The 17,290-nt window shown below is 40.5% G+C and overlaps 2 protein-coding genes across 3 annotated transcripts; both read left to right on the top strand.

The window, feature by feature from the left end:
* The first annotated feature begins 483 nt into the window (after positions 1 to 483).
* On the top strand, positions 484 to 5,439 carry MMP7 (matrix metallopeptidase 7). The gene is made up of 6 exons (XM_074535161.1): positions 484 to 845; positions 1,358 to 1,581; positions 1,688 to 1,836; positions 3,469 to 3,594; positions 4,526 to 4,687; positions 5,224 to 5,439. Exons 1-6 carry the CDS (start codon positions 729 to 731, stop codon positions 5,244 to 5,246), a joined length of 801 nt encoding a protein of 266 aa, XP_074391262.1. The 5' UTR covers positions 484 to 728; the 3' UTR covers positions 5,247 to 5,439.
* A 2,612-nt stretch (positions 5,440 to 8,051) lies between these two features.
* LOC102063358 (matrilysin) lies at positions 8,052 to 13,771 on the top strand. Of its 2 annotated transcripts, XM_005482630.3 has the most exons (6): positions 8,052 to 9,551; positions 10,064 to 10,287; positions 10,394 to 10,542; positions 12,179 to 12,304; positions 12,880 to 13,041; positions 13,556 to 13,771. In XM_005482630.3, exons 1-6 carry the CDS (start codon positions 9,435 to 9,437, stop codon positions 13,576 to 13,578), a joined length of 801 nt encoding a protein of 266 aa, XP_005482687.2. In that variant the 5' UTR covers positions 8,052 to 9,434; the 3' UTR covers positions 13,579 to 13,771. The 2 variants fall into 2 exon arrangements, with proteins under 2 accessions (XP_005482687.2, XP_074391261.1); XM_074535160.1 differs by lacking the exon at positions 12,179 to 12,304.
* Positions 13,772 to 17,290: the final 3,519 nt, after the last annotated feature.

The following is a 17,290-nucleotide window of genomic DNA, read 5'->3' as shown; positions in this document are numbered from 1 at the left end:
ACTGGTACAGCAGGAGGTCTAATATAGCTCCATATTGCTTAGGGAAAGCTCCTCTCTTACCCCTGAGAGGTTTCACCTACTTTTGCAAGCAATATTCTCTAAGAAGTTCTCAAATGTGAAGAGATTCTTCTGATAGGGCATCCAGTTTGGAAGGAAAGGGACAAAGGCACCTGATGTCCTCCCAGTTATACAGGGTGCTTTTAAAGAGCTGTCTCCTGAACTGCAGGAAGCTCTGCAAGTTTACTGAACGGGCAGTGCTATAACGTCAGTGGTTTCAGTGAGACACTGCTTGCACCCATCTCCTCTCTGCCCCAACACGGACTGATACAGGCAGGCAGCCAAAGGGCTCTTGCAAAATGCCTTTGTGTATAAGGAACATGGGAAAAGCACAGTCTGAAGTGATTACACAGTAACTGTACCGATAAAGTTACAGAAAGTGAATTTCCCTATGACCCTGTGGTTTCACTACTGGAATAACATGAAAAGAGAGAGACAAAGCTGGCTGCTAGCTGTGACGTGACATCAACAGGGAAGTTACAGGAAAGATTTGTTTAAGGTGATTTCATTTACTTCTTAAAGCATTGATGACATTACACTAACAGAACCAAAAAGTGACTCACATGTGTAATTGCTGATTGGCACTATCAGGATCTATATAAGGGTTTCAGCTCTGGTCTTGGGAGACAGAAAGTCAAACTCTTTCTGCTGCAGCAAGGCTCCTCATCAAGATGGGCACCATGCACTACCTCCTGCTTTGTGCTCTCATCTTCCTGCCTGAGACTCCTGCTTTTCCACTACAACAAAGACCACAACCATGGAGCACCATAGACCTTGAGAAAGTAAAGGTATGGTACATGGGGGGGGAAACAATACTGCATTATGAGTAATCTGATTTTGATTCAATTTCTACATTCCTTTCCTACCTGCTTGTATTATTTTTGCAGTTTTTGCAGACGTGATATAAAACAGTTTAAACTTGCTGACTAGCTTAAACCTCTTAAGGCTAACTTTAAAAGGAGACAAAGTTCCAACTGGTAAATAAAGAGAAGCATTTTACAAATAAGTCCAAAATTTTATGTGTAGTGTTTTAGAAGGCTGTAGATTTGAATGCTCGGTAAATTGTAGTCACTTGACAGGATGTCTTACTTATAGTATCTCATTGTTGTTACAATTCCTCTTATATATGCTGATCTCTATTACTGAGAGAGCAGAATTTGGTACACTGAAATGGAAAGACACAACTAAAACCAGACATGAATGATGCAGGATGAAGAAACTATTCAAACAAATGTAAAATGCAATTGCCAAAATATCACAGATATACGTATTAATCTTTATTTTCCCTCACTTCTTCCAGAGATATCTTGATAAATTCTTTCCAATTTTGTCAAAAACACAAAACATGAGCATAGAAGAAAGGATTAAAGAAATGCAGAAGTTTTTCCACCTGACTGTAACTGGCAAACTAGACAAAGAAACAGAAGGAATAATGACAATGCCCAGATGTGGTATGCCTGATGTAGCAGAATACCAAACATTTCCTGGAACTCCAAGATGGAAAAAGACGCATTTAACTTACAAGTAAGTGATGTTTCAGGTTTTCTGAGGAAGGGGATTGCTCTACATTTGACTAGGTAGGTTTCCCTCACAGCCTGAATAAAATTAACCTGCTTTTCTTTCCTGACAGGATTCTCAGTTATACACAAGACCTACCCAGACGGAAAGTGGAAGATGCAATTAGAAGGGCCTTGATGGTATGGAGCGATGTGACTCCACTGCAATTCCGAAAAGTTGACACAGGCCGTGCGGACATTGAGATTAGATTTGCACGTCGTGGTGAGAATACCTGTCCTTTTTAACATGCAATGCTCCATATGTTACTGAAAGCATGTATTTTTATAGCCATAGCTTTAAGAAAGAACAAACAGTTGGGAATTAAATCAAAGTTTCCACAGATTCTGTCCACTTTATATCATGCCACCAACTTTCTATGCCATTCTTCAATTTTACGCCTGTAGGAGAGTCATAAAAATCCTTTCAGAGTCACAGCTGTGAAATGAAGGGAGAATTTGGCTCCAGAATATGACACTTAAGCTTTGATGTTCAAGGTGTTTTTGCCTTGATAAAATGTGCAAACTACAGAGAAGAGCTCTGTAGAGCAAATTAGCAGCTTCGGAAAATCCAGCCTCCGTAGGCTGCATTCAAGCAGCTTAAGGCAGGTTTACTCAGGCCTAGACCAAGCCTGGTTCCCAGAATAAACACACGTTGGCAGCTGGGGTGCATTATGTTTGGCCACAGAAAGTCTCTTCAGGTAGATTTGTTTCCAGAAGGAATGGTATGTTGCACCCCAAGATTGCACCAAGGTGCAGCAGCCAAAGCGTGGTAAGTGGGGTGAACAGAGGTCACTTCAGAAATCCATCTCTGATCTGGAGCAGTCTATGGATGTACCTTGAACGTGTGCCTGGCATGTAAACTGACAGCTTAGACTGACTGAATGCCTACTTTAAGCTTGTCTGGCTTGTTCTCAAGATCCACTAACAATAATCACTAGAGCTCCATTGACTCAGTAGTGCAGATCAGGCACGCGGCCTGCAAGCACATGAGCACCAAAATGTCCAGAGCCTGTGTGTCACTGATGGCAAGAACATTAGGGTGCCATTAGTAGGTGATCTGATGTCCCAGTCAAAGGCAGAAATGATCCTTCAAGCTGGAATGGGTTTTAATTCCATGTCACACACTAGAATTAAGTCTCTACTGCCTTTGCTAGTCGTGCCCTAAGGGCCATCCACATGGTCTGGGAGAAAGGACACAGGATGGCACCTCATTTCCCAACTACTCCTGAGAGACTCACTAAAGTCAGACTCACTGTGAGGGAGAGGAAATTTTTCCAAGATGGTTCATCTCTGATCTAGGCCTTGCACTTGAAGTAGGAAACAGCAATATTCCACCTGCACTGTGACAGAAGTAGATAACAGACCAGACCTCAAGGCAAGGTATAAATTACTTCATCTCTACAGAAACATGGTTATCTATCCAAAATCACCATCCACACTTAAATCAGTCTAAGTGAGAATGTCTGGAACTAATATTGTCCAGCACTTTTCAATATCAAACACATTCAGATATTAACAAAATTGTTGTCAAGGATTAAGTATTTATTCTGTAGTCATCCCTGATTGCGGCCTCAGGATCACACTTCTGACAAAAGCTCAGGGAAAAAATATTCAGCTCTTCCTGAAACATGCAGCAGACCAAACTATCAAATACAAGATTTGAACTTAAGTCAGGAATTTGGAGAGTGCTTCCCTAAGCCTCACTTCTCATTTTCACAACCTTGCTGCCATTGTAAGATTATTTTAAGGATTGGCAACCAGCAAAACGAGTACAAACTACCAGCATGCTTCTACTTGTTGAAGTTAAATATGACAACTGATCTCATCTGATGACATTGATTTATTTCAAATGCAGAGCATGGAGATGGATCTCCTTTCGATGGAAGAGGTGGCACGCTGGCCCATGCCTTCGCACCTGGAGAAGGGATTGGTGGAGATGCTCATTTTGATGATGATGAAAAATGGTCAGATGTCAATCAAGGTAAATCTCACATGGGTAGATGAAAGGTCAAAGGCAAATATTGTACATGTTGGAAGAACACAGCCACAGGAACTTGTCACAGACATGTTTTATGAAAAATCCTTTTCTTAGGATTTTTTTTCTCCTGAGAATCTGAGAGGCCTCAGGAACAAAATGTAAACAATGATTATCTGCTGCTGTGGAATGCAACAGGTGGACCTGTGATCGGTCTCATGTGGTTGTTTCTAATTAATGGCCAATCACAGTCCAGCGGTCCGGACTGTCTCAGTCAATTGCAAGCCTTTGTTACCATTCCTTTTCTCTTCTTAACTAGCCTTCTGATGAAATCCCTTTTTCTATTCTTTCAGTAGAGTTTTAATGAATATATATATAATAAAATAATAAATCAAGCCTACTGAAACATGCAGTCAACATTCTTGTCTCTTCCCTCATCCTAAAACCCCTGTGAACACCATCACAGGAACTGCTTTCCATTCCTCTTTGTCCTTCAGTGCTACTTCAGTAACAACATTTCTATCCTTTTCAGCTACCATCATAACTACTAGGGCTTCATTACTATGAACACCTACATAATGCCTGTTCTGTCCATCATTTAAAGCACTTTTTGCAGGCGAAACAAGGACTGTGAGCCCTTGATTCCTACATAAATTGTGAACAGGTAAATTGACTTCCTTCTAGGAATGTGGTCAACCAAAAGCAGAAAAGAGATACAAAAGAGACTCAGGGTCTCTAGATGCATATGCAAGAAATCAGTAGATTTTTTATAAAATATTACAGTAATAAAAGAAAGCTCAGCAAAAATGGATCGAAAGCCTGGGGTTTCATTTCAAGGTGGATTGAAATATACAAATTCTCCTGCACTTTCAATTAATTGTATTTCAAAAAGAAATGCCATACATTTAATATCCATTTATGTGCTTCTATTTTGCAGATGTCAATTTGTTCCTCGTTGCTGCTCATGAATTTGGCCATTCTTTGGGACTGGCTCACTCCAATGTCCGTGGAGCTCTGATGTACCCTCTCTACTCATATCAGAACCCACAAACCTTCAGACTCCCGGCAGATGACAGGAGAGGAATTCAGAAGTTATACGGTAAACTCATGATTAATTTGATTTTCAAGATAAAACCAAGTGGGGTACAGCCTTCACTCTCCTTGATTGCAAGGGTCTCATCATGTTACCAAAAAGAAAGAAAGTGAACAAACTTGGGAAAAACCAACTCCTGCTTACTCTGTCCACTCACTATGTTGCCTCTGTAGCCTGCTCCCACTGCAGCCAAGAGGTGACAAAGCAGCAGTGCATGGCCTGCTGCTCTGTCCTCCCACACTACTGAATTCTGCCAAGCATTCCTCTGGCCCTTGCTCTGCAAATGAGCTCTTCCAGTGAGTGGTGCTCCCGGCAGGAAAGGAGAAGTACTGTGCCACTCACCAAGTTCAGTAAAGGCAGAAACTCCTCAGCAACAGGGGAACATAACTAGAATTGACCCCACAGGACAGAATTTGTCAGGTTTGCTTTTCTTTAGGCACTGCCCAACTCAGGGCATGCTAAAGGAACACTAGGAAGAAAGCACAGTTGTCTGCATTGACAATTTTCAGTAGGTCTCCATGTTTTGTGTTTCTCTTCCACAGGGAAAAAGCCATCAAACTCTTGAAGAAAGTGCTTAACCAAGAGCAAAGAATTCACATCTCATTGTTTTGGTCTTCCAAAGCAAATTTAATCCTCCAGCTAATTTTGATGGTAAACGCCTGGGCTGCAATTTCTTTCCCTGAATTTTTATGTTGATTTATTTGCACTTTATGCCATTTCATCTAACAAAAATAATAATAAAAAATGTATTCTCTGTTTTCTAAGGTTTTCTTTTTTCTTCTGGCATTTCACTGAGGCATTAAGTTACTCCTGCATGCATGATAGACAGTCAGACAAGTATCTTTGTGGAAAGGATTATAGGCACCTAAAGGGCTCGTGTGCATCGACTGGTGTCAGAACAGAACAGGGTTTGTTCTTACATCAGTGCCTTGCTTTCAATTCCCATGCATGTCCTGCCACTTCACAGTATTGACTCCTCAGAATCAGTGTGCTCCCCATACGGCTCACACATAGAGGAGGTCTCCACAGTGCTTCCTTCAGTCTGGGCTGGGACATTTTCCCAAAGGGAAGAGCTTTTCATCATCATGTCCTCCCTGGCTTTCCAGAGAAGCAGGTTTGAGAAGCAGTGGACTGGGATTCCCATTGGCCTCTGTGATAGTCAAGCTCCCTTGGGTATTTTTAAATTTATTAAAAAAAAAAAAACACAACAAGGAATAAACCCCAACGGCATTCTCCCAAGGACATTCAAAATCTTCCAAATTCACAAGGTAGAAGATGTATTTATTAATAGTTTCCAACAGATGGCTCCCTGTGCACAGAGATGAGGAGCACAAACACCAGCTCAAAGTCACTGACAGCATCTTCAGTCTCCTAAACCAGTGTTACCCAGTACAAGGAATGACCTTAACCCAGCCCCCAGAGTTGACACAGCACAGCAGCAAACGTGGTGCTCACACAGCGCAACTCGCAGAACACAAAACTCCTCTGAGGGCAAATATATCACCACTCTGACCAGTGACTATTTAACTAATGCAGTGGATACTTTCAAAAAGTATGGTTTAACATGCTCTGGTCAGATCTATTTTTATCTCAACCTTTCCTGCCTCATGTTGTGTGATCCAAAAAGGACTGACACTGTCCAACCCAACAGGTAACCAAACACCACACTCACTATGCACCCCTCAGTGGGATAGGGAGAGAAATGCAGAAAAAAGGTAAAATAAAGGGGTAGAGACAAAGACAACTCAATAAGACAGGAAAGGAAGCGGAAATAACAATAAATAATAAATACAAAAAGAAGAAAGCAAAAGAAAGTTAAAGAAAAGACAAGGAAGAAGAGGAAGAAGAAGAGCAGGAAGATGAAGACGAGGATGAAGACGAAGACAAAGAAGAAGAAGAAGAAGAAGAAGAAGAAGAAGAAGAAGAAGAAGAAGAAGAAGAAGAAGAAGAAGAAGAAGAAGAAGAAGAAGAAGAAGAAGAAGAAGAAGGAGAGAAATAGGAATAGGAATATACAAAGCAAATGATGCACAATAGAGTTGGTCACCACCCACAGACCAATGCCCAGATGGTGCCCAAGCAGAAACCTCTGTCCAGCTTTCCCTCTAGTTTATACACTGAATATGACATCCTGTGGTATGGAATATCCCTCTGGCCAGTTTGGCTCCCAGCTGTGTCCTGTTCCAGCTTCTTATACCCCCCAGCTTCCTCACTGCTGGGCTGCTGTGTCAAGTTGAAGAGTCCTCACTCAATGTAAAGGCTGCTGAGCAACAACCAAAGCATCAGTGCGATATCAACGTTAGTTTGAAAATCTTCCTATCAGTTACCAGCCATTTTTTCCACACAAAGCTCAAAGATGAAGTAGCTGATGCTAAATGTGGATATTATACTGAGGACAAAGCTGTCTTCAGGTGTGAGAAAAAATTTGAAGCCCCAGAATGGAGGGTCAGATCCAATCTGTATTAAAGGCTATGAAGAAGCGCTCTCTGGGCTATGTGCATGCTCCATCCAAATGGATTGATCTGCACTGTCCTAGAAAGACGCAGTTTGACAGAAAATACCCTTTGTTCCCTCGGCCAAAGTCCCCACAGGGAACAAAGCACAAAACAGAGACACACCATGCCCTTTATCAAGCTCAAGTCACTTGCTAAAGTTTCATAAAGAGAAAACAGCCATAGAAGACAGGCTTTATCAAAGACTCTGCAGAAAAAAACCACTCCTAAGGCCACATAGAATAATTCATGGACAGTGCTGGAGGAGGCACTGTTATCAAATGAAGCTAGGAGAAGAAATGCTAGACTGAATTTAGCACGTTTGTTTCCTAGTGTACAATTAACATCCTTACGAACGGAGACAAATGCAATAGAACCCAGAAATGCAGTCCTAGGAATACTGTCCTGACAATGGCACACATCTGGGAGACAGCTTCCTGCCACCACATGAGGTGACTGGCCTGCAGTAGGGCCAGCACAGGGGGCAGTGAGGCACCCTTGTGTCTTGAAGAATCCATCTCAAGAGAGGCAGCAGCACCAAGTTAGCATCACCACAGCAAGTGAAATAAAACAGAAGTCAGGAATTTTGTCCTCAAAGACAGCCACTGATGAGGCTGCCGGCAGCATTTTACTTCCTGTTGAGCTCACATTGCCTTTCCATCCCCATAAGGGATCTCTCCTTTGGGGAAAAGCGCTGCCATCGGCACACCTCACCCTGCTGAGCAGGTGGGAACTGTGCAGCATTTGCCTCCGCCTAGTGGCACAGCTCGGCAAACTGCACTGGCTTTGCAGCCTGTTGTAAAGTGTGTGCCTTCTCTGCAAGCACACAGATGGGCAGGAACTGCCACACAAACAAGCTGGGGGAAATCAGAGACAACAGCAATTTGGCAAACTTGCCCCTGCCTCTTCCTTCTTCCCTTTATCCCACTGCATTCTGTGTCAGTTTTAACATGCTCTCTCTAATACACCTCTAGGCACCTAATGCTACTCAAATAGCAACTTTCCCTCCTTTTCCACACCAAAGAAGAAATGGCAAACCACAGCATTTAGTTTGTTGGGGATTTGAATTTTTACTTGCTTTTACTACTGTTTTTTTTTAATAAAATGATCTTTAAATTCATGCTTGCTGTTCAGATAGTACAACAAGCGGCAAATGAATTCTCAAATGTGTTAACATTTCTCACAGGTCCTTTGACTATGAACATTTAAAGGATAAGCTCTACTCCTGCACTATCTAGAAATGCTATTATGGGGACTTACCCAGTCACTTAGGTACCCTGAGTCCACTCCATCAACACAGACTGATATTTTGAGAGGGCAAAATCAATACCTGCTCTACCTGATATTAACAAGGGAATAAGATCTCGGAAAAGTAAAATTAATGATATCAGCAGCCTTACCAGTGCTTATCAAAGCTGTCACACATAAAAAGTCCAAGATATGTGATGGGAAAGAGCTGATGAGATGCAAAAGTGCAAGTATGCCTTGCCCCAGTGATGTCCTCTTGATTTATTCTTCACAGTGTAAACTGCAAATTTAATCCCTAATCTTTAATCTTCAAATTTAAAGCATTTGAAGATGTCTTTTCCATTTTGTCTTTATAAAATTAGATCCTCAACAAAACCTGCCTCAAACAAGATGCTCTTTATGGCATCATTATGATGTTTTCAGTTTCAGCAATGACAGTATGAAGTAGCTCCACTGACACCAATGGAATTACTTGGGATTCATCTACTAGAGTAAAAATGTTAATAAAGGACTAGAGAAAATATTAAGGGGTGAAAATCGTTACTGTTTTCTGCCAGCCCTAAAGTTTACAGACAATAAAACAAAAATCATAGAGAGAAGCAGCAGGCTGCTCTGGTATATAGAAAAATATGGAAGTCTATCCACATCAGGGAAACAGAAAACATTAGAGGTCTTCTACATGGTGACATGCAATGATCTGACAGAGCTGCTGTCCTGTGGGCAGTGAGAGAGTCTCTATTTCTTGCAACTCAAAAAACAACACAACCCCAATAAAACATTGCGGAAGATTTGCAAAGAAGAAGGATGTGTTTTTACATAGCAAGCAAGTCAGCTCTGAAATTCATTGAAAGCATATTCAAGAGAACTGATGACGCAAATTCATGACCAGAATTTTAAAAGCGACTCACATGTGTAATTGCTGATTGGCACTATCAGGATCTATATAAGGGTTTCAGCTCTGGTCTTGGGAGACAGAAAGTCAAACTCTTTCTGCTGCAGCAAGGCTCCTCATCAAGATGGGCACCATGCACTACCTCCTGCTTTGTGCTCTCATCTTCCTGCCTGAGACTCCTGCTTTTCCACTACAACAAAGACCACAACCATGGAGCACCATAGACCTTGAGAAAGTAAAGGTATGGTACATGGGGGGGGAAACAATACTGCATTATGAGTAATCTGATTTTGATTCAATTTCTACATTCCTTTCCTACCTGCTTGTATTATTTTTGCAGTTTTTGCAGACGTGATATAAAACAGTTTAAACTTGCTGACTAGCTTAAACCTCTTAAGGCTAACTTTAAAAGGAGACAAAGTTCCAACTGGTAAATAAAGAGAAGCATTTTACAAATAAGTCCAAAATTTTATGTGTAGTGTTTTAGAAGGCTGTAGATTTGAATGCTCGGTAAATTGTAGTCACTTGACAGGATGTCTTACTTATAGTATCTCATTGTTGTTACAATTCCTCTTATATATGCTGATCTCTATTACTGAGAGAGCAGAATTTGGTACACTGAAATGGAAAGACACAACTAAAACCAGACATGAATGATGCAGGATGAAGAAACTATTCAAACAAATGTAAAATGCAATTGCCAAAATATCACAGATATACGTATTAATCTTTATTTTCCCTCACTTCTTCCAGAGATATCTTGATAAATTCTTTCCAATTTTGTCAAAAACACAAAACATGAGCATAGAAGAAAGGATTAAAGAAATGCAGAAGTTTTTCCACCTGACTGTAACTGGCAAACTAGACAAAGAAACAGAAGGAATAATGACAATGCCCAGATGTGGTATGCCTGATGTAGCAGAATACCAAACATTTCCTGGAACTCCAAGATGGAAAAAGACGCATTTAACTTACAAGTAAGTGATGTTTCAGGTTTTCTGAGGAAGGGGATTGCTCTACATTTGACTAGGTAGGTTTCCCTCACAGCCTGAATAAAATTAACCTGCTTTTCTTTCCTGACAGGATTCTCAGTTATACACAAGACCTACCCAGACGGAAAGTGGAAGATGCAATTAGAAGGGCCTTGATGGTATGGAGCGATGTGACTCCACTGCAATTCCGAAAAGTTGACACAGGCCGTGCGGACATTGAGATTAGATTTGCACGTCGTGGTGAGAATACCTGTCCTTTTTAACATGCAATGCTCCATATGTTACTGAAAGCATGTATTTTTATAGCCATAGCTTTAAGAAAGAACAAACAGTTGGGAATTAAATCAAAGTTTCCACAGATTCTGTCCACTTTATATCATGCCACCAACTTTCTATGCCATTCTTCAATTTTACGCCTGTAGGAGAGTCATAAAAATCCTTTCAGAGTCACAGCTGTGAAATGAAGGGAGAATTTGGCTCCAGAATATGACACTTAAGCTTTGATGTTCAAGGTGTTTTTGCCTTGATAAAATGTGCAAACTACAGAGAAGAGCTCTGTAGAGCAAATTAGCAGCTTCGGAAAATCCAGCCTCCATAGGCTGCATTCAAGCAGCTTAAGGCAGGTTTACTCAGGCCTAGACCAAGCCTGGTTCCCAGAATAAACACACGTTGGCAGCTGGGGTGCATTATGTTTGGTCACAGAAAGTCTCTTCAGGTAGATTTGTTTCTAGAAGGAATGGTATGTTGCACCCCAAGATTGCACCAAGGTGCAGCAGCCAAAGCGTGGTAAGTGGGGTGAACAGAAGTCACTTCAGAAATCCATCTCTGATCTGGAGGGGTCTGGAGTAGTCTATAGACATAGCTCTGCCTTGAACGTGTGCCTGGCATGTAAACTGACAGCTTAGACTGACTGAATGCCCACTTTAAGCTTGTCTGGCTTCCTCTCTAGATCCATTGACAATAATCAAAAAAGATCCATTAACTCAGTAGTGCAGATCAGGCACGCGGCCTGCAAGCACATGAGCACCAAAATGTCCAGAGCCTGTGTGTCACTGATGGCAAGAACATTAGGGTGCCATTAGTAGGTGATCTGATGTCCTAGTCAAAGTCAGAACTGATCCTTCAAGCTGGAATGGGTTTTAATTCCATGTCACACACTAGAATTAGGTCTCTACTGCCTGCATTAGTTGTGCCCTAAGGGCTATCCACATGGTCTGGGAGAAAGGACACAGGATGGCACCTCATTTCCCAACTACTCCTGAGAGACTCACTAAAGTCAGACTCACTGTGAGGGAGAGGAAATTTTTCCAAGATGGTTCATCTCTGATCTAGGCCTTGCACTTGAAGTAGGAAACAGCAATATTCCACCTGCACTGTGACAGAAGTAGATAACAGACCAGACCTCAAGGCAAGGTATAAATGACTTCATCTCTACAGAAACATGGTTAACTATCAAAAATCACCATCCACACCAAAATAAGGGCAGGTGAGATTGTCTAAAACTAATATTGTCCAGCACTTTTCAATATCAAACACATTCAGATATTACCAAGCATTAGGTATTTATTCTGAAATCATCCCTGATTTCAGCCTCAGGATCACACTTCTGACAAAAGCTCAGGGAAAAAATATTCAGCTCTTCCTGAAACATGCAGCAGACCAAACTATCAAATACAAGATTTGAACTTAAGTCAGGAATTTGGAGAGTGTTTCCCTAAGCCTCACTTCTCATTTTCACAACCTTGCTGCCATTGTAAGATTATTTTAAGGATTGGCAACCAGCAAAACGAGTACAAACTACCAGCATGCTTCTACTTGCTGAAGTTAAATATGACAACAGATCTCATCTGATGACATTGATTTATTTCAAATGCAGAGCATGGTGATGGATCTCCTTTCGATGGAAGAGGTAGAGTACTGGCTCATGCATTTCTACCTGGAAAAAGGCGTAGAGGAGATGCTCATTTTGATGATGATGAAAAATGGTCAGATGTCAATCAAGGTAAATCTCACAGGTGTAGATGAAAGGGAAAGGCAAATATTGTACATGTTGGAAGAACACAGCCACAGGAAATACTTTCAATTCCTCTTCATCCTTCAGTGCTACTTCAGTAACAACATTTCTATCCTTTTCAACTACCATCATAACTATTAGGGCTTCATTACTATGAACACCTTCATAATGCCTGTTCTGTCCATCATTTAAAGCACTTTTTGCAGGCGAAACAAGGACTGTGAGCCCTTGATTCCTACATAAATTGTGAACAGGTAAATTGACTCGCTTCTAGGAATGTGGTCGCTCAAAAGCTGAGTCCAAAAGAGACTCAAAGTCTCTAGATGCATATGCAAGAAATCAGTAGATTTTTTATAAAATATTACAGTAATAAAAGAAAGCTCAGCAAAAATGGATCGAAAGCCTGGGGTTTCATTTCAAGGTGGATTGAAATATACAAATTCTCCTGCACTTTCAATTAATTGAAATTGAAAAAGTCAATTGTAGATCACTTCTAAAAAGTCAATTGTAATTCAATTGTATTTCATAACTTTATCATCCATTTATGTGCTTCTATTTTGCAGATATCAATTTGTTCCTCGTTGCTGCTCATGAATTTGGCCATTCTTTGGGACTTACTCATTCCAATGACCCTGGAGCTCTGATGTACCCTTACTACTCATATCAGAACCCACAAACTTTCAAACTTCCAGCAGAGGACAAACGAAGAATTCAGAAGTTATACGGTAAACTCATGATTAATTTGATTTTCAAGATAAAACCAAGTGGGGTACAGCCTTCACTCTCCTTGATTGCAAGGGTCTCATCATGTTACCAAAAAGAAAGAAAGTGAACAAACTTGGGAAAAACCAACTCCTGCTTACTCTGTCCACTCACTATGTTGCCTCTGTAGCCTGCTCCCACTGCAGCCAAGAGGTGACAAAGCAGCAGTGCATGCATCCTGCATTCTGCCAAGCATTCCTCTGGCCCTTGCTCTGCAAATGAGCTCTTCCAGTGAGTGGTGCTCCCGGCAGGAAAGGAGAAGTACTGTGCCACTCACCAAGTTCAGTAAAGGCAGAAACTCCTCAGCAACAGGGGAACATAACTAGAATTGACCCCACAGGACAGAATTTGTCAAGTTTGCTTTTCTTTAGGCACTGCCCAACTCAGGGCATGCTAAAGGAACACTAGGAAGAAAGCACAGTTGTCTGCATTGACAATTTTCAGTAGGTCTCCATGTTTTGTGTTTCTCTTCCACAGGGAAAAAGCCATCAAACTCTTGAAGAAAGTGCTTAACCAAGAGCAAAGAATTCACATCTCATTGTTTTGGTCTTCCAAAGCAAATTTAATCCTCCAGCTAATTTTGATGGTAAACGCCTGGGCTGCAATTTCTTTCCCTGAATTTTTATGTTGATTTATTTGCACTTTATGCCATTTCATCTAACAAAAATAATAATAAAAAATGTATTCTCTGTTTTCTAAGGTTTTCTTTTTTCTTCTGGCATTTCACTGAGGCATTAAGTTACTCCTGCATGCATGATAGACAGTCAGACAAGTATCTTTGTGGAAAGGATTATAGGCACCTAAAGGGCTCGTGTGCATCGACTGGTGTCAGAACAGAACAGGGTTTGTTCTTACATCAGTGCCTTGCTTTCAATTCCCATGCATGTCCTGCCACTTCACAGTATTGACTCCTCAGAATCAGTGTGCTCCCCATACGGCTCACACATAGAGGAGGTCTCCACAGTGCTTCCTTCAGTCTGGGCTGGGACGTTTTCCCAAAGGGAAGAGCTTTTCATCATCATGTCCTCCCTGGCTTTCCAGAGAAGCAGGTTTGAGAAGCAGTGGACTGGGATTCCCATTGGCCTCTGTGATAGTCAAGCTCCCTTGGGTATTTTTAAATTTATTAAAAAAAAAAAAAACACAACAAGGAATAAACCCCAACGGCATTCTCCCAAGGACATTCAAAATCTTCCAAATTCACAAGGTAGAAGATGTATTTATTAATAGTTTCCAACAGATGGCTCCCTGTGCACAGAGATGAGGAGCACAAACACCAGCTCAAAGTCACTGACAGCATCTTCAGTCTCCTAAACCAGTGTTACCCAGTACAAGGAATGACCTTAACCCAGCCCCCAGAGTTGACACAGCACAGCAGCAAACGTGGTGCTCACGCAGCCCAACTCAGAGAGCAAATATATCAACACTCTGACCAATGACTATTTAACTAATACTGTGGATACTTACAACAAATTTGGTTTAACATGCTCTGGTCAGATCTGCTGCTATCTCTGCCTCCTGCAGTTTACAAAAAGGACTGACAGTGTTCAACCCAACAGGTAACCAAACACCACACTCACTCCCCACCCCTCAGTGGGATGGGGAGATAAATGCAGAAAGAAAGGTAAAATACATGTGTGGAGACAAAGGCAATTCAATAAAACAGAAAAGGAAGGGGAAATAATAAGAAATAACAAACTGAAAAGAAGAATGAAGAAAGAATAAGAAGGGGGAAAGAGCTCAGAAAAATACAATTCATTATGTCAGCAGCCTTAGCGATGCATATTAAGGATGTTACACATAAATGTTCACAGATACGTGATGGGAAAGACCAGAGGAGCGACAAAAAGTGTAAGTATGCCCTGCCCCAGTGATGTCTCTTGAATTTTTCTGCACAGTGTTAACTGAAAATGTTATCTCAAATCTTTAATCATCAAATTTAAAGCATATTAATATATATTTTTATTTTTTGTTTTTTATAAAATTAGATCTTCAACAAAACCTGCCTCGGACAGGATGCTCTTCATGGCATCATTATGATGTTTTCAATCTCAATAATGCCTCCAAGAAGTAGCACCACTGACATCAATGGAATTATTTGGGATTCATCTATTACAGTAAAAATGTTAGCAAACCACTAGAGAAAATATTATGTGGTTTGGCTATTTTTACAACAGGAGCTACCACAAGCCAGAGAGCTACAGGTAATCACTCTTTGTGGGACTAGGCTGAGGAAAATTATTAAGGGGTTAAAATTGTTAATGTTTCCTGCCAGCCCTGAAGTTTACATATAGAAAAATATGGAAGTCTATCCACATCAGGAAAATAGAAAACATTAGAGGTCTTCTACTTGGCCACGTGAAATGATCTGACAGAGGTGCTGTACTGTGTGCAGCGAGAGAGTCACTATTTTTTGCAACTCAAAAAGCAACACACTCCCAATTAAATGCTGTGGAAGATTTTAAAAGAAGAAGGAGGTACATTTTTACACAGCAAGCAATTCAGTTATGGAATTCATTAACACAGAGTATTCAATGACAGTGGTGACCCAAATTCATAAATGGAATTTGGAAGGTTTAGATATATTTTTGTAGCATAACAGCTACTAAGCATGAGGGTATGGTGGGAAGTAGAGTCTCACTGTTTTGCTGAATAACAAAGGTAGGATCCATGTGAATTGACCCAGTTGTGCTAACATTGCAAGACTTTCTACAGGGAAAAGGAAGCATCTTGTCTACAAAGGCTGGTTAAGGAGTGCATCGAACATTTCAGTGACTGCCTCGCATTAGAAGATCACGTGGATCTACTTATGTACCAAGATTTCAAGTTCTTTTCTTGGAAATCACTTGGGACAGAACCACTGTCCCGACAGCAAGGCACACCACCCTGTTCTAAAGGCCATAATGAGGCTGAAAGGGATCTGTGGTACTACTGTGGGCTTTCATAGATGAATTCTTGCCTCAAAGCAGAGATATCCAGGAGCTAAGTAAGGTGGTGCCAAAAAAGCAGTTTGCATTCAACACCAATGGACACAGCTCAGGCATGAGTTACAGAATACAGTATGAGTAAGCATACTCACAGGAATGCCAAGAGCATGGGAATGCCTTTCCATTAATGCTGAGCAAAAATCCAGAATGTAAAACTGAATCTCTAATGTTAAATATCTTCTATTTTCCATTACTGGACAGCATGGTAGTGCTCCTGAATGCAGACTACTTTAGACAATTATTTCACTCCAAGTTCAACCAGTACTCTGAAATGAATGGTTCCCCAATGAAAAATCAATTTGTGCACTACAAAAATGAGATTTGTAAAAGATCAAGAAAAATGTTCTTGTCATTTGTGACTGGACATCACAGGATCAGGAACAGCCTGAATTAGTATTGTCTCATCTTTCCTTAAAGGGAATCAGTCTTATTATAATCATAGTATTTATGCCTAACAGAGTCTTTCTTTCTCAGGATGGCTACAACTCACAGCAGTTAAGGATGAAAGGGAAAAGTATTGCAAAATACACTAAAAGATTTCCTAGTGTTACTTTAATGATTCCAATGTTGCTCTATTTTTGAATATTGGGGGCATATGCAGTATGAACTGACATTGCTTTGAAGTAGAAAAGTATATAATAACGATGCTGTTATTGGTAATTTGGCTTAGCAGAGACATTTTTGCCTCGAAATTCTTGCAATATTTTCTAGGTGTTCCAAATATGGATGGAAAAAACAGTAGAAGAGGTGGGAAAGAATCATAATGAGCTGAATTTAACTTTTTCTCTCTGGTTGTGTTATTTTCTTCATTCCTACCTTCATTGCCAGAAATAGGAATGAGGATTGATTCTTTGCTTAAAAATATTAAGACTTTTACCTCCTGGGAGCAAAAAATTAGTAATAATTTGAGAAGAAGTCAAAATGCCGGCACTACTCTAATATTGGCACAATATTCTTTTAAGTGTGCCTTAACTTTGTAAATAAAACAAAACCACTAAGAGTTCTTCTTGAGATAATTTTCCGAAACATTAGGTGATCATCCAATCCTTATTCAAAAATATATAATTTAAATTTAGCGGTGAATAGAATACTTTCTGATAATAAGAAATATGATCAAGGAAAAAAATCACTTTTCTTATTCATGTTTGCTATGGCTATGAAGCAGAATGCTTGTATCATATCACTATCAGGCTACTTCCATAGTTCCAACAGCTCAGAGTTTGTACAC

Source organism: Zonotrichia albicollis, chromosome 2 (assembly GCF_047830755.1).
Source record: "Zonotrichia albicollis isolate bZonAlb1 chromosome 2, bZonAlb1.hap1, whole genome shotgun sequence".
Classification (NCBI taxonomy): domain Eukaryota; kingdom Metazoa; phylum Chordata; class Aves; order Passeriformes; family Passerellidae; genus Zonotrichia; species Zonotrichia albicollis.
Note: the sequence above shows the minus strand (reverse complement) of the source record. Positions and strands in the feature narration are given on the sequence as shown.

Excerpts from the sequence above, each read along its gene's own strand:
- MMP7 (XM_074535161.1), top strand. The coding sequence starts at position 729 with ATGGGCACCATGCACTACCTCCTGCTTTGTGCTCTCATCTTCCTGCCT. Across the intron at positions 846-1,357 it reads TAGACCTTGAGAAAGTAAAG|AGATATCTTGATAAATTCTT; the intron begins GTATGGTACATG and ends CACTTCTTCCAG. Across the intron at positions 1,837-3,468 it reads GATTAGATTTGCACGTCGTG|AGCATGGAGATGGATCTCCT; the intron begins GTGAGAATACCT and ends TTTCAAATGCAG.
- LOC102063358 (XM_005482630.3), top strand. The coding sequence starts at position 9,435 with ATGGGCACCATGCACTACCTCCTGCTTTGTGCTCTCATCTTCCTGCCT. Across the intron at positions 10,288-10,393 it reads AAGACGCATTTAACTTACAA|GATTCTCAGTTATACACAAG; the intron begins GTAAGTGATGTT and ends CTTTCCTGACAG. Across the intron at positions 12,305-12,879 it reads ATGGTCAGATGTCAATCAAG|ATATCAATTTGTTCCTCGTT; the intron begins GTAAATCTCACA and ends TCTATTTTGCAG.